Source organism: Ylistrum balloti, unplaced genomic scaffold (assembly GCF_031769215.1).
Source record: "Ylistrum balloti isolate Yb309-2 unplaced genomic scaffold, AGI_CSIRO_Ybal_v1 Utg371072, whole genome shotgun sequence".
Classification (NCBI taxonomy): Eukaryota; Metazoa; Mollusca; class Bivalvia; order Pectinida; family Pectinidae; genus Ylistrum; species Ylistrum balloti.
In genome coordinates, this window is record NW_026782592.1 from 610,189 (window position 1) to 627,535 (window position 17,347).

General features: G+C 34.6%; 1 protein-coding gene across 1 annotated transcript; it reads right to left on the reverse strand.

Annotated features, from left to right (window-relative positions):
• Window positions 1-1,156: 1,156 nt before the first annotated feature.
• On the reverse strand, window positions 1,157-13,272 carry LOC132560515 (ribosome biogenesis protein WDR12 homolog). Its single transcript, XM_060225183.1, has 12 exons — window positions 13,223-13,272; window positions 12,421-12,506; window positions 11,280-11,383; window positions 9,266-9,372; window positions 8,601-8,725; window positions 7,632-7,789; window positions 7,054-7,099; window positions 6,364-6,461; window positions 6,048-6,188; window positions 4,919-5,024; window positions 4,301-4,433; window positions 1,157-2,150 (listed from the first exon to the last, which is right to left on the reverse strand). Exons 1-12 carry the CDS (start codon window positions 13,270-13,272, stop codon window positions 2,015-2,017), a joined length of 1,290 nt encoding a protein of 429 aa, XP_060081166.1. The 3' UTR covers window positions 1,157-2,014.
• Between the last annotated feature and the right edge of the window lie 4,075 nt (window positions 13,273-17,347).

Here is a 17,347-nt window from a genome sequence, read left to right on the forward strand (position 1 = left end):
ATATGAACAGTTTGTGTTACTGTTGCAGACAAGAGACCCATAGGGCTAGTAATGCTCATCTGGTTTGGTGTGGCTGAAATTGCACCATCTAAAGTAGTATTTTAATGAATGATATCTGTTTCCCCTATTGAGTCATTCTCCTTCTGCACCAAAAAGTTCAGAGCAATGGAGTCCCAGTTTATTTCAAGTAATTGTTGATGGACATCACAGTATGGCATCAACTCACCAGACCAGGCGAACTGAAAAATATGCTATTAAATTTTATCTAGTGACACTGTGTATTTCATGTCTTTTCATTATCTAATTGCATTTTGTAGTATAAATGGGAATTAATTCAGTAATATTACTGATTTATTGTTATCAGAAGTTCAAACAAATAAGTGACATAGAAATGAAAAAACGAAAAGCATAACTTAGAATAGGTGGCATCACCCATTCATATCTAAGGTAGAATTTCAATATGCAAGTCTAAGTGACCTACATTTGGCAAATGACACACTGCCCCACTTACCTACAAATAGGTGAATCAATGCCCCAGAAGTTTTGATGACAGTGAATGAGAATTAGCACTCACATTTTCTTTGATATAGGTCAAAGGTCAAATTGGCCTACTCTCCAGGCATGACACTACCTCACCTAGGTAAACCCATGTCACAAATAGAAAGTCTAATGACAGGTAGTAGAGGAGAGAGGGCAAGATACACTTTATATGCATAAATGGGGTATGATATTTGGTATGAAATTTACCAGAATAATATCAAATTTGTGTCTGCTTGGTTATGGTTTTATTGTTCATACTTTACAGTGTTGTAATTAACATTGATGGCAGATTAATATTATCGTCAATGTAGAAGTATGTAGGATTTCTGGAAATATTTTGAATGAAGATTAAAAAAAATCATGGACTTTTCCCCCAATGTTCTTGATGTATGTACACAAGATAGAATCACTGGTACAAAACCGCACAGTACATAACAGTCTACATTTGTGATGGAGTGTCACAGTTCTTCGGTGTGTACTGTGAGTGGCTTAATGTGTCTGTAAAAATCTGAAACTGTGAAGTTTGTAGGTATCTACATTGAACTACTTTAATACTTGATAATTTGGTGGGGATTTACAAAAAATGGGATTCAGTTCAACAACAACAACAAATGTATTTATTTATCAGCTTTATTAGTACTGTATACAGACAGACCTTCCCTCCTTACTCCTACTCAACCACACTCCAACCATCCATCCATCTATCTATCTGTCCACCCATTCATCCATCCACCTACTTATCCACCTACCGATCCATCCATCCATCCAACCAGTATTAAGACCTTCATATTATGAGCGGACAGAATTTCTCCCATCATGTTCCAGTACCTGAACACAAAATATCTATTTCTTTGACTGGGGTATAATCATAAAAGTAAATTTGTAGAAATATAAATTAATATTCAATTATGAACACAAATCTTATTTCTTTTTCTCACATACATGACTGTATATACTGAATAGTTGTAAACTGATTTGGCAGTGTCAGAGATTATTACAAAATCTCACTTTCTTTCTTCATTGACAAAACTGGATAATCATAAAGTAATTTAGCAGTGTCAGATATCTTCCAACTAAAAAACAAATCTTGTTTCTTTTCTTCTGGAAGATATCACGATGGTACTCAAGCCAATGACTTACGTAGACTGAAGATGAGGTAAATCAGGCATACCTTTTTTGTACATGACTGCAGGTATCTTAAAGTTGAACATAAAATCTTATTTTTTTTATTCATATATGAGTACTTGAATCATACAGAGGTGAAATATCCATAAAATTCAAATGAAATAAAGCCCTTCCCATACAAATGTTAAAAAATAAGTGTTTGCATGTCAAAGTACCTCAAAACTAAAGAGTACACTAGTAAACTCTAAGTTTCATGTGATTTACTCTTATGATCAGTTATAACTGATCAGACCAGAATGCTCTGTGGTAGATACATTTTGATCTTCAAAGCTCCCTATAATATACTATTTTAACTGCTAGAGTTATACTGGAAGCTCTTCAAATGGTTATCCGCTCCTCCTGATAACATCAAAGTAGGTAATGACCAATCCACACAAAGGATTTTCTCATCATGACCACTCATTTCGAACAAAGGTACTTTCGGACTGAAAAAAAAGGGAGAACCATTCACAAAACTCTAATGAAAATACAAATATGTTAAAAGTACATAATGTTAACATACTTTATTAGGCATAACCAATGTTTAGCACAATATCATTGGCAAATTAGCACCATGAAAAATGTGTTAATTCACATAATTATGCTAAACAATACATGTATACAGGGTTATCTCGGGGAGACAATTAAGCTAAACAATACATGTATACAGGGTTATCTCAAGGAGACAATTAAGCTAAACAATACATATATACAGGGTTATCTCGGGGAGACAATTAAGCTAAACAATACATGTATACAGGGTTATCTCACAGAGACAATTAAGCTAAACAATACATGTATATAGGGTTACCTCGGGGAGACAATTAAGCTAAATAATACATGTATACAGGGTTACCTAGGGGAGAAAATTAAGCTAAACAATACATATATACAGGGTTATCTCGGGGAGACAATTAAGCTAAACAATACATGTACACAGGGTTATCTCGGGGAGATAATTAAGGTAAACAATACATGTATACAGGGTTATCTCGGGGAGATATTTAAGGTAAACAATACATGTACACAGGGTTATCTCGGGGAGATAATTAAGGTATACAATACATATATACAGGGTTATCTCGGGGAGATATTTAAGGTAAACAATACATGTACACAGGGTTATCTCGGGGAGATAATTAAGGTAAACAATACATGTACACAGGGTTATCTCGGGGAGATAATTAAGGTAAACAATACATGTACACAGGGTTATCTCGGGGAGATATTTAAGGTAAACAATACATGTACACAGGGTTATCTCGGGGAGATATTTAAGGTAAACAATACATGTACACAAGGTTATCTCGAGTATTTCAATTATAGGGTAATATACCCTATAATAAGCCATCCAAACATACACCTGTCTTCAAACTTTCGAATTGCTGTTGATTTAGTGTATATTTGAAAATTTTGTAGATAAAGTACTCTATATTTATCCTATCATGTTGGACTGTTCCAAATCGTCCTTCATCAGTGTTCTGTCTTCCATCCATCCATTCTTTAATACTTTTTTTCCCATAGTTATTTCTATGAAGTGCAGGACGGATCTTTATCTAAATTCAAATTCAAACTACCCTTAATTCCTAGTTGTGCATAATCAACTTGCAGATTGATTACAAAAACAAACTGGTTGCCAGTCATCTTGGATTTTGACATTTGAAATTTCATGTTGCTTTTTCTTAATTGGTTAGCATTCTGTGAATCATTCCCAAATTTTATATGTAGACTCCCAAGTTCAATAGTTGTGCATGATAACTTTTGGGACTAAGCAGAAAAACAATATAGCTTATATAAATGTATAGCCATTTTGATTTCAACATCTGAAATATGTATTTGCTCTATCTTGGGAACAGTACAAATTTGTAGACTATGCCTAACGGGCAAAGGCCTTTTGGTATAACCTTTAGAGAAAGCACTCTCCAACTGTTCTATAATATCAGTGGTCAATTTTGTTCAAAAAGTTTGTAAGTACACCTATAGGGATTGTGGAACTAACTATTGGATATTTTTGATTGGTTCTACATTGGTTGGATATCCCAATCTCTTCTATGATGTCCTCATTTTGCCCAGTTGTTTGCTGCTTTGCTTTTTACATCTATCCCAGTAAAGAACACGCTAATCAATCAACAAGAGGATTTGACATATTTGTGATAAAGTTTGAGACCGTTACTGTATAATGTTTTTCAGACATGGATATGAACTGACATTTACTATAATATTGAATAACACATTCAATGTTATAAGCTGAATTATCATACACAGATAACTCTGCTGCTAGGTGAATTTCAAAACTTTTTGGACAAAACTGGTTGAAAACGGTCTCTTTTTTTTTTGTACAGAACAATCTACCATTACCATGCCAAGGCATGCCTTCATATCAACCTTAGTAGGTCCTGATCAGCAGCACATAATATGTCCCCTTATCAAATAAATGGTAACATATAAAATGTGTATGGTCAGGAATTTTTGTTTTTTGTATTTTTGTTTTCCTTTTTAAAAATGAGATTAGTTGAGAGAGGATTTTAAGGAAAACCCAAACTGATATTCCTTTTTAAAATGACAATATTTTGGAGAACTTGTGAAGAATTCTTACCTTCTTGTATCCCACATTTTCATGATTTTGTCATAAGACCCAGATATAAAATGATTTTCATTTTCTTTGGACCAATCAACACTTGAAACCCAGCCATTGTGTGAGGTAAAGGTACACTTTACTACTGATCCTTCTGTAACAAGAAACATTGACAGATTTTGAACATTACTTGTACACAAATGAACCAAACACCACAGTGTAACAAGAGTTCCCAATGGCCCAACATTGCTCACCTCTTTAGAAAATAAATTGTTTTTAAATTAAAATACATTTGCCCTTCCTGTATTTCAGAGCAGGTAAAGGTCATTCTTTTGAACAAAGTGGAAAGGTTTTGCCCGGGCATGCTACTAGTACTATCCAAAGATCTCGACTAAGTCTTCTGTTTATCAAGAGGACACAGACAAATGGCAGATAGAAGATGCTATGTCATTACTTAAAATCACAGGCAGGAAACAAAATAGAGGTCTAGATACAAATAACATGTTAGCCTAAGAACCTGACCCTTCAACAAGGTGTAGGGGTGAAACAACTGTATCATTATCCACTTAATAGAGAAAATTTATTCTGTAACCAAATATAGACATCATAATGTAAGAAAACTTTGTTAGTATTACTTACCTGAACTCCTAGGATCCCAAAGCCTTACATGTCGGTCTGCAGAGGCTGTTAGAACTTGGCAGTTCAGTTTAGAGTATGACATGTCCAGAAATACTTTGGAACCTGGCTGTATGGCAAGAGAAATATTTAAAATACAGTGAACAAAACACAAAAGGGCAGTCTCTCATATTTAACTATGATATATATCAGTTGAGGAATGTTAGTTAGTACAAATTCTAACAAATTCCAAACTTGTGTCAAATAATACCTAAAACATACTAATCATTCTTTTAAAGGTAATTATATAAACGTCTCCTGGATATCTGGTCGCAATGTGAAACTGAGGAATAGCCCGCATGTAGAAACATCAGGGTCAAATGGGTAAGCAATTCTTCGATGTTCACAAGATATGTGAAGGTCAAATTTGTTTTAAATCATTTTGATAGTCAGAAAGTAACTACAAAACTAGCAATGGATATTCAGCAAAGTTTAGTCACTGTGTCAAAAATATAGGGCATTTTTGTGTAAAATTAAAGGAGAATAAACAAGATGTTTTTAAGAAGCACTATGCCCTAGTTACAACAAAATTCTAAAGAAGGACATTAAAACTGCACTGTGAAAGGCATGTTCTAATTGCAAGCACACTTTTTGAAACAAGTTCATAGGGTATAATTCTGTCAAATATAAAAGCAGACCTCTTAAAGTGCAATAATAAAGGCCAATGTTTAAGTTTATCAAATGTAGATCATAGGTCATGGTCAAGGTCACATGGTCCAAAATTTTGATACCAACAAAAAGATCTTGTCACAAGAAACACACATACAAAATATGAAAGCCATACCTCTTACGATGCAATAGTAATGGCCAATGTTAAAATTTTTTTAAAAGTAGGTCAAAGGTCATGGTCAATGTCATGGGGGCAAAAATTTTCATACCACTGGAAAGGTCTTGTCACAAGGAACAAATTTGTAAAATATGAAAGCCCCACCTCTTAAGATGCAATAGTTATGGGCAAGGCTAAAGTAACATGCCCCAGCACTTTCGATCCAGGGGTATAAATAATGATGTGGCGGATTTCTGATTTGAGGGGCCCCAAGTCCCCTAGCTTCCTCAGTATTCTTCCTGCATATGCAGTAGTGTTAAACCTCACCAGTAATGACTTCTGCTTTGCCTCATTCATGTCCCATAGCCTAATTGTATGGTCCCATGATACTGTGCATACAGTTGAATTGTCCAGCCACTCCATCCCTGATACTCCCTCTGTGTGACCTTCTAACGTCAACATAGGGACCTAAAACACAATACGTCTCAAGTTAAGATGCATCGTTAATTATTACCATCATTCGCAAGAAATTCATACAGTCAAGTAAACTATTTCAAATTTTTAAATGTGTTACACAGCACACCTAAATAAAATGTCACTCAATCATCACCTGTAACTCTTCAAAGTTCATGACTTCACATACCCTTGTTTGGCGTGATTTTCCATCTGTTTTCTTTTTCTTTTTGGGTGTTTCCATACTTTCATCTTCCTCATCATTAACATCTCCATTACTTGTTAGCTCTGAAAGAACACAAGACTTAGAAACAGGTTTCACTAGTACTCAGTTTCAAAACAGTGATTTGCAAAAGCTATCTTTTTTGAGGGGATCTATTTTTCATCAATTTTGAAATAAGATGAGGTTAAACAGTGAGCAATAGCTAGCCTTAAAATAAAATTATTAAAATAAACAAGAATCTGTTTGATGACGTTCAGGATGTAAACTTTTTCTGTAGTGCATTGTACTGCTGCTATTGGCAGGACATTCCATTGTAATACTGTAAATGTCTCATTTATGTTAGTGCGGTATCTCAACAGTGAAGAGAATAGTTGAAAGGTTGATACCTACAGAACAGTGTACTATTTTATATACAGCAAACAGGGAGATTTTCACAGTAGATTTACTTGTGATCATTTCTGTTTTTTGCCAATAGGATGAATAAAAGGTGGGCCAATGTTTCATGTTATAGTTGAAATAGGCATTCAAATCTGGATACCAAGCTTACATCAATCATCATTATAAATCTTAATATTTCAAGTACTAGCTTCATAATACTGAACATATTTTCTATGTACTGAGGACTACATCAACAAGGTTTGATGGTACTGAACTGACCTGCAGACCACAACTTCAACCTCCCGTCCCATGATCCACTGGAAAACTAAACATATCACATGGTTATGAAAAGAAAGCAAACAAAATCAGATTTGGAAAACATCTCAACAGTATACATATACATCTCAAATCCAATGTTTCTTTCCCAAAATATGTCAATGTATAACAGTAATCACATACTCAACGTCGAACCTTGTTATCTTGAACTTGTCTAACTTGAAGGCCTAGTTTAATTCGAAGAATTTTGTCAGCACTGTCCAAATTTACACACAACATTCATATTCACTTAAACTAAATACTTGGTTTCCCCATGGTCCTCCTGAGTTTTAAGATAACAAGGTTAGACTGTATTTTGGCACAATGAAATTTTAGTAATTTAAACACATAAGACTAATTCAGCATCTGCAACACATATTCAGTCAAATATCTTGTCACTTACGCTTTAATAATCCACATAATAATACCAATACCAGTAATAATACCAATTATATTTTCTCGAATAATGGACTGCACTTCTATTCTTCAGACAGACACATGATACAGATATTCATTACAAACAGGATTTACATTGTATTTACCATGGTCTTTGATAAGTTGACTGCCAAACAGTCAACACTCCCAGCATGTCCACGACAAACATTGATACAATCCACTGTACCTGTCTCACTATTCCAGGACCACATCAATATTGTCTGGTCATGTGATCCAGATATAAAGGTACTGATTGGTGTGTCATCTTCAAGCAAAGGAAAAACAATTAAATTGTGATATTTGAAACATATAGATTTTGATCTAGCATAATAAACATCTTGACCTTCAGGTAAAGTTGAAAGTAAAGAAAAAGCTGACAAAGTATATGAAATTTAATTTTTGTGACAAAATAAATCATTGGATTGACACTGGTATACTGAATGTTATACTATGTAAGTTATCGCTAGAAAAATTAAAACTAATTCAATTTCAGTATACAACATTATTTTTCTATCTCAAGAGCTATTCACAAAACAAAAGAAAATGTGTAAGACATATACCCCTAATACAGCAAAATCTGTACAGACTGACAGATGTAGAGCACTTTGGTAGTTCCATTTAGGCATTATTTGCAATTGATGTGGTACCAATATTAGCTACATTTTTATTTATTAGCTACATTTTTTACTTGTATCTTTTTTTATTGCATTTTAATTTTAAATTTTAATTTTGCATAGTCACCCCCCCAAAATAACCAAATAGAAAAATAATTTATTAAATCATTGGCATAGTTCAAATACTAACACTTCAATTTCTTTGATAACTTTTACTCGCCCAGCAATTTGAATTTGTATTCTAAAACCAAGAAGATCACAAGAATTCTTTTATTTTTGAAAATAACGATGAAAAACAGCTTTCATACCATCATTAGCTGGAGTTATATCTCCAGGATACCTTAATTAATTTTTTTTCCAGTTAGATAAATTATGTCTATTTTATCCAAAAAAATGTAACATGGGAAGAGCTTTGCCCAAATGACATCCATTCCTTACTCTACAATCTTCAGTGATAATTACCTGTGTTAATCCACTCCACAGCCTTGACAGGTGATGTGTGGCCAGGAAAGGTCATCCTCAATGTCATTTCATTTCCTGTCTTTGTCCAAATATGAATGGTGTTGTCGTAACAACCAGAGAGTATCCTTCATACAAAATAAAACAATGTACATATCTAAATGGTGTCAGCAAAAAGAGGGAATTATTACGACACCCTAGAAAACACATGGACTTTGTGTCTGCTTGAATTCAGATTACCATTGCTTTGTTTAAGAGCGTTCTCATTAGAGTGTCTACATCCAATACTTATCATGCTTCATGAATGGCCAAAATGTTTGTCTTTTGTAATGAGAATGGAAATTAAAACAAGTGTTTAAGAACAATTTCCATTTGAACACTGGTCAGGTTAAGCTAACCTAGTACAGCAGTTCAATATGCGAAAGATATTATTAAGAATTTGCTTCATTTTCCCTATGGGCCTCTCTCATCTCTTGGTTGAGACCCACCATTTATACAAATTTGTTCCCTTCACCAATGATGCTTCTGACCAAAATTGACAACCAGGGTCATGTCATTTTGGTGGTGAGGGGGAGGGTAGGTGGTGGTGGGGTTCTTCATTTGACTCAACCACTGTGTGCCAGAGGGTAAGCAATCTATCAATGATATTGTTAATTTGAAACACCTACCCGCTGTTACTACCCCTTACACAGCTAACCCAGTCATTGTGTAACATGGTATCCTCTGGTTTTGGTGATGGGTGTCGTTGCATGTACTCAACCATTAAAGTCTCTTCCTGTGAAGAACACAAAAAGTAGAACATGATGATTTTATAACAGTCAAATTGTCCGAATAACTTCAGAAATCTTAACACATGATAATCGCAACCAGGTATGACTCATTTGTTTGCATTTGCTCAATATATATAAATAGTTAAATATGTTTGACCATATAGCTGAATGGTCTGTATAGCCAGCTTTGCCGGTTCTCCAGTAACTGTTAAACAAGAGGCCCAGGGACATAAATGGTCACCTGAGTGAACTCACAATTGGAAACCATTTGAATGTATGTCTAGTATGGAGAAGAGAAAATGATATTTGTGAAAAGACAGATGATTTTACCATAAGACCCTTCCATCCATGATGGGTATATTTGTGGCTCAGCAAGGGTCAATATGTGCATAATATCAAACTGTCATCCTATACTAACCATTCTTACCAAGTTTGATTTATACTATTTCCAATACAAAATATACAAATAATGCTCAAACATACCTGATGTAATTTATATAATTTTCCTATATAAACTATAGTAGAGTTTACCCCTTCTCCAGTAGGTTCTGAACTGAATTTACTTTTTAGTTTCGCAAATGTAACAACAAGAGGCCCAAGGGTCATAACTGTCATCTGACTATAAAGACCTATATATGAAAGAGGTCAAATACACCTAAAATAAATTGCTCAACTACAACTTACATAGAAGACATTGTTGCTTCATTAAAACATCAAATCTGTGTCTACGCACCAAAAACTAGCTTTACAGGAAGTGAAATTTTCATAGTGTTTACATGTGGTCATGTTGTGAAGGATTTCAGCATTGGAATTTGCTGAAATGTAAGTAATTTGCTACCATGACAATGTTGTTGATTTTAAGATAGGTGTTCAGAAATAAATTTCTTCTGTAAAGTTGTAGTGTCAGGTTGGAATTAGCAGTATTTTTCATTTTTAGCATTTTTTCAGTTGGTAACCATGGCAATCACATGTCCAAAATCAGAGGAAATTTTTTATTTACACAAATTTTGTCTCTCTACTATTAATGTAAATGTTATGTAGTTTATAAATATATAAACATGTAAGGATATATTTTTCATAACCAAACTGCTATACCTGTATATCTCAAACATGACCAATAATTTCAGGAATAATGCAAATCAACAGTTTCCTTCTACCTAAGTCCCTAGGGGTTGACTCATCGTTCGGAATCTAAGAAATGATTCTCTATCCTCAATGATATTCCACACCAAATTTGATTAAAATTCATTTCAGCATTAAGAAAACATAGCATTTTGAATCAAAATATTGACTGCCTCTACCATTTGGCACTCCGCCAACCCCCAGGTTCCCAGAGACCAAATCAACTTATTTAAACTTAATTAAAGAACCCAACTGATTAATCAAGCCAAAGCTTGTTGATGAATCCAACCAGGTAGAAAGGAGGAGTAGGGTTTTAAATCTAATTTCAACATCTCCCCCTTTGGCGCCCTATCCCTCGACTCCAAGGGGTCAAATCAAAATTCTGAATTGAGGAAATGATTATGCTTATCCAATAATGCATCCGACTATCCATCCAGCTATGAAAGAGGAGTAGGAATTCAAAGAAAAAGTTTAAGCATATCACACGACAACAGACGAAGCACAATGGCTATAGGTCATCTTGACCTTTCAGGCCAGATGACCTAACAAGCAGTCAATACAAACAAACAAAAAAAAAATTAGTTTCAATTTAAACTGGAATTGTTATGACTTGCTATACACACACACAAATTCAGTACTTTTTAATTTATGTCAGTCAGTGTTTACTTACTTAAATAAAATCATGTGGATTTGTCATTTGTAATGATAGCATGGCGTTTATTGCTGGCCACCATTTTGTTTTTCTATAATTTCTATCACACATGTACATATGTAAACAGAAAATCTGTACCGTAGACAGGTCTTTTGCCTCTAGGTGTTTGCTGAGTGTGATCCGAAGGAATTCTCCATTGATAAGGAAATCAAAATCCACATGGGCTGTTTCTTCACTCCCATCTACAATATTTATCAAAAATTACTGATATCTATCAAAGCAGAAACATTCAAGTGTTAATTCATCATTTCCTGTAATGGTAATGTTAGTATGATCATAATATAATTTATCAGTGTATAGTAGTTTGTTATTTTTTATATTACTGGGCGAATTGGGAATAAGAAATGCAAAATTGTAGCCTTTTTGTCTGTCCTACTGTGAGAATACAAATTCTAATACTTATTCCTTATTCCAATTTCTAGGATAAAAAAAGGAATAAGTATGTAGAATCTTTTAACTTATTCACACTTCCAGGATGAAAAGGGAATAAGTATATTGATTTCCCCCCTTATTCCTGTTTCCAGGATAAAAAGAGAAAAAAAGGTACATTGTTTTTGTTTTGTATTTACTTTTTTATGAATGTTCTTCATTTTCCAACTGAAGCTTTATTTAAACATCAAGTAAAAATTATCTTAATCAAAAGTCAAATCAATGGATGACTGTTCCCATCAAAGTCCTTAAAACTCTACCCACACTAAGAAGAAAAATTAAGAACAAAATGGTTTGCAACAATCATTGGTACTTTGTAAGAGTACATATATGTATGGATTCAGTTTAAGACTTAATACATTTAATACTGAGGGGTAGATCAGGATTAATATGTAGTAGTTTCAATCTACGAAGTAATGAATATATCTTGAATATAAAATTTACAGTAAATTGACCAAGATTTTCATGGCAGGTGTCATCAATAAAGCAGAAGATGCTTACTCTTCTGGAACACCTGGTCTTATTCTCCTTCTACTTTTTCAGGAAACTCCATGTAAATCTTTCTTTTGTTCATATTTTGTCCTAGTTTTATTGAATCTGAGTTTGGATTATGATTATGTTGACATGTTGGTATTTTCATATTTGTTGGAATTATCTTTGAGTCATATCTTTGCTATCCTATTTCATAATCACTGAAAGTTGCAACCAATTTTTCCATACTGACTGTCTTAATTTTTTTATAAGGCAGCTTTCCAGAATCAAACATGTGGTATTGTGCATATGAATTTACCTTGTAGGATACTGTTAATGAGGGCACTAAGCTCCTTTGTTCCGACATCAGCTGGTACAGCAAATGGAGTTGAGGGAACACTGTACCTGTAACCATAAATATACAAATGTGAACTGGAATAAAACTGTTAAAATCCTATGCTCCATCATTTTCCTTGTTGGTTCAATCAATATCAATTTTATACACAAGTTATCACTCATTTTTGGAAATATGTGTATACATACATTATTTGTGAAGGAGAGGTAGTATAAAAGTTGGAAGTCTCGAATTTCCCTTTAGTCAAACAATCAAGAAGATATAGGATAGGGTATATATTAGGGTGCAGAGTGTTTGCTTTGAGGACAGGGCCAGAAAGTGATGGGTATCAGTTAAAAGGTCAAGCGGATCTGAATGGAATCAATATGGGGAAAAAGTATTATTTATAACTGCATTAACTATATTTCACACATAAAATGTCTGGTTCCTATGAATAAATCTATGTATGTTGTGGTTATCAGGTTTCCCGATGCCACTGGTGGGATTCAAACTAGCAACCTCTTGGTCTCCAGCCGGACACTCTATCACTCAATTAAAGGGAAGATTCACTGAAGCTAGTATGGCAGTCTGTACTCTCAACTTCTATGCTTATATTTGAGAGATATTTCTGTTTTGAGTAATAAATGTTTTCTCAAAAGTTGGACTATCATAATTACCCACAAGAGGGATTTAATTTTGTCCAAATCTTATCGACAGAAGGATCTACAGATGAAACTTGTATGAGAATAAATATCACAGCAGAGATAATTATTGTCACGATACATACGCTGATTTGGTGAAGAACCGCACTTGCACGTGTGATTTGTTGGCCGCCATGTTGTATGTCTTTTCGGACATCCTCGATCACCGTCGTCGCAACGATCGGAAAGACCTAACTGTACTTCGGCGCGTTCGCTTGGAATGATGTAAATCAAAGTTGTAAAATTGCATTAATACAGGTACTAACGGAGACTGGTGCAGTCAGGGATCCATATCTTAAAACAAATTCATTATTACAGCCTTACTTTCTATTACCAGGTGTACCAGTCAGTAACAGTGTCTGTATTAATGCTATAATGCAACTTTAATTTACATTCCTGACCATAACGGTTAACATCGGTACCTGTAACGGGGGAAAAATGAAAAGCTATCCAATGGAACACTTCTCAAATATTTGATGCATCTTTTTAATTTTGTAAACAAGTAAATATTAACTATTCTAAACAAAAAATAAGGTATCTATTAATTATGATTGCATTTTTAACGGTTCGTGTCTTCTATTCTGGTAATCATCTCTATTTAAGATTGAAAAAATAAAATTGTAAAAAAAAAAAAAAAATCCCGAGAAATGATGCCATGCAACCACACAAATATTCTATCATGTTTTTAATTAATGAAAGGTATTGTTGATATTAATATTTTCGACAGATAGATGACTGAGATGAATGAGAAAGTTAGTGAACTTTTTACCAAACGAAAAAAATATTTTCAAGTTTATCCTGCAATTGACAGTGCCGTTGTCGGAATACGTCTGTCACATGTATTTTTGCTGTATTCGAAAGTGACGGAAAACAGCAATCTCTACCAGAGTTGTCGTTCCTTAACATTCATACCACAATGTACTACTGGAGAGATTGAGAAAACAACTGTATTTAATTAAGCACGTGCGTGACTTCGGCGATTTTTTTAAAAAGTCTGAATCGGGACAGAAAGACCCGTATTTATCCTGCAACTGGCACTACATATATTTTTGTTGTATTCAGAAGTGACGGAAAACCGTGAGCTGTATTTTAGCACGCGTGGTAATTCGATAGAATTACTATCTAAATATACATAGATATTACGTCTAAAAATATAAATAGTTCTTGAAATAAGCGATTTTACATGTTTTAATGAACAGTTGATTTATGAAAAGTCATATAATCGGTGTTATATCCGATGAAGTTTAGACGAGGCGTTTAGGAGAGGGAAAGTGATCGTAACCTTTGCGATATCGAGGATGCCAATATAGAACATGACGAGAAATGATGTTTGGTTGTTGCTCTATGGCTCACGATGTCGTTAGATCATCTGAGCACTTTTTTTGTGTGACATCTGACCTGCCAATGTATATTCCAAAGCTTGATTTCCATGTGATTAATGATTATGTGTTACTAATTAAGGCGACTCTCGAGTATAGAACAGACTGGGAATGAACGTTTGCCGTGGTCTAAAGAATCATATTGTGGCTCTTTTGACTTGAAGCCATTTTTGAGTGGTTTTTGGCCTGTCAATGTATAGGCAAACGTTTTATTTCGACGGAAAGGAGAAAAAAAAATTCAATTGAACAATTTCATTTGACTCACCAATAAAAAGAATTGTCTGATAAAGTCGTGGCTCAAATGGTTAAATTTTTTACTCCAACCTTTGACAGAGTTCAACATTTGCGTCTCATTAGCTGCTTTCATACAGCTTGTCACATAAAAAAAGTTCACAGTGAATGGAGTGAATTCAGAGAGTACAATCGTTACTTCCGTGATGCTATACAAATCTCTTGTTCGTTTCTGTTCTCGTTGTGGTTCAATGAGTTCTGGTATCTATCTCACAAAGGATGTGGATTCAACAATTTCGGGAATCATTTTTTTTTTCAAAGCTTCGATAAGTTTGTGATTTGTTACTCAGGGTTTGTTATATTTGCGAAGGGCTCGGTTCGATTCGATTTGTCAGACGTTTAACTCTAGCTTCTGATGAGCTTCGCCTTGTCCACCATTTATGAATCATATATAGAAGCTGGCCCGCGCCAATGTTCTGTAGCTGAAAAGGCTTCCAACCCTTGCTTAGTTATCAATAATATCCATCCCCTACACCCAATAGAACCTACATTTGGGGACCTCGGTAGTCACGTGGTTAAGACCTCTGAGCGTCTTTATCACTAGCCCTCCACCTTTTGGTCGAGGCCTACGTGGGATAGTCGCCAGGTACTGACCCCCTGGCTACTGGATTTTCTCCGGGAACTCCGGTTTTCCTCCACCAACCAAACCTGCCACGTTCTTAAATGAACATGGCTGTTAATATAAACAAGAACCTAAATTAGACATATGTTAAGCAGCACAGAGAAAAAGCTTCATGACACATATGGAGATGTATGTAGAGATGTGGTCCTGACAACCTCCGGTTTTAAGGAAGCTTTGTTGTTCATGTTCAATAAAACCGTTAATTAGTAACAATGATAACGGCCACATATAAAGAACGTAACAGATCCCGCGGTATGATAGTAGTACAGTTTCTCTCATTCCATACGGTCTGAGATACAACGTTACCGTCGTCTTCAGTGATAGGGTTCTGTCAGTGATGTCTCCTTCATGCAAAACTTGAATGAGGGTGGAAATGATTGAGTTTATATGTACCAGTATTGCATTTTGACAATATCGCAAGAAAAAAAGATATGTCACCAGTCTAGATAATTACGCGGAAACTGAGAATGCAAATAGAGAGTGTTAAAAAGTTTACATAAAGAATATTATATTTAAAAAATAGTGCACAACATATAAAATATAAATATAACAATCTAGATAACTTCCATATGGCTCCGAAACGCGGAAACTGAAACTGACAATATACATACATCATTTATTGGTTAAGAAAAAAACACATTATAATCAATATTAAAAGTTAAAAAGGATAAAGCATTTGTCATAATATGAATGTTTGTCTAGATAACCATAACATATGCGGAAACAGAGAGTAGAAATATACATGCATACCTTACATACATTAGGAATGCATGACAGATATAACTGTAAACAAAAGTTCATTAAAAACATGAAACCAATATACCGATAAAGAATGTATGTTATCTGAAATGACTGTTGCAGACTAAAAATCTAAGAATTGTTACACATTTCCCGAGTTTGCATGCCACTGAAATTATTTTCTGATCTTTTTAAGGGTTATTGATTTTTCATATCTTGTTCTTTCCCTTGTCCGGAATTTTTGCCGCAAGCTTGTTTTGGCTTTTGACAGATCAAGTTCGAACAAACTGGTCATTTGTTGCATTTTCTTTTCTTTTTCGAAAGGAATTTTTTTTTTAACATGGCTCCTTTTTTTACTTTTAGAAAGTCCGACATCTTTATGTATCTCTGGAAGTCTTGTTGTAAGTTTAAAATTTCCAGTGCCAAGCAACGCACGTCTCGGATCAAACAGCTGATTTTTTTAGACGAGGGACAGTTTGTCTAGCAAACCGGGTAAACTGTTGCTACCAATCCGTAGCTTTTTTTCAAGCTGATATTGATGGACTCAGCATTGTTGTTAGTCCATAGAGATGTAACAACCTACTGATGAAGAGGTGAAATGACGTATACTTTTAATTTTGGTTCCAGGTAACTGAACCAGTAATGTCGAAATATGTCATAATCATCCCATTAGGTTTTCAAATCTGTTCTAGCAACATATCTAATCCCACCTTCGCTGTTCTAATAATGGGCTGGTCAGATTGGGCATCTCCATGTGGTTAATTGACAGATGAAGATCTCTCACCATTGTATTCAAACGAGTTTTTTTTTAACTGGTTTTATACGTCCTTGTAAAAACATGAAATGTTACTGGTCATTCGGACAAAGGCTTTCATCTTCATGTTTGCCCCTACATTTTTGTTTCATATGTCGACCGACAGTTTATTCAGAGGAGGAAATTTGTTTTGATTCCTGAAAATATGGGTCTTTCATCATCTAAAAATACACAAATACATTTAAGGCCCTACGTCCAGTATATATTAAACATTAAGAGAACCAAGGGGTACAACGGCCATGGACTGGTTTGCAGTCGGATTCGGGTCTTCTACCCTGGCTTGCAGCATGTGGAACCCTGTTATGTAGGGCAATGGGGGTAAACAGTTCTCGATAGCTGTTTATTCAACATTGGCTATAGGGTAAAA

Coding starts and splice junctions, on each gene's coding strand:
- LOC132560515 (XM_060225183.1), bottom strand. CDS start 13,272: ATGGCGGCCAACAAATCACACGTGCAAGTGCGGTTCTTCACCAAATCA. Junction 9,373..11,279: donor AGGCAAAAGACCTGTCTACG/GTACAGATTTTC, acceptor TGTTCTTCACAG/GAAGAGACTTTAATGGTTGA. Junction 7,100..7,631: donor TCAACTTATCAAAGACCATG/GTAAATACAATG, acceptor TGATATGTTTAG/TTTTCCAGTGGATCATGGGA.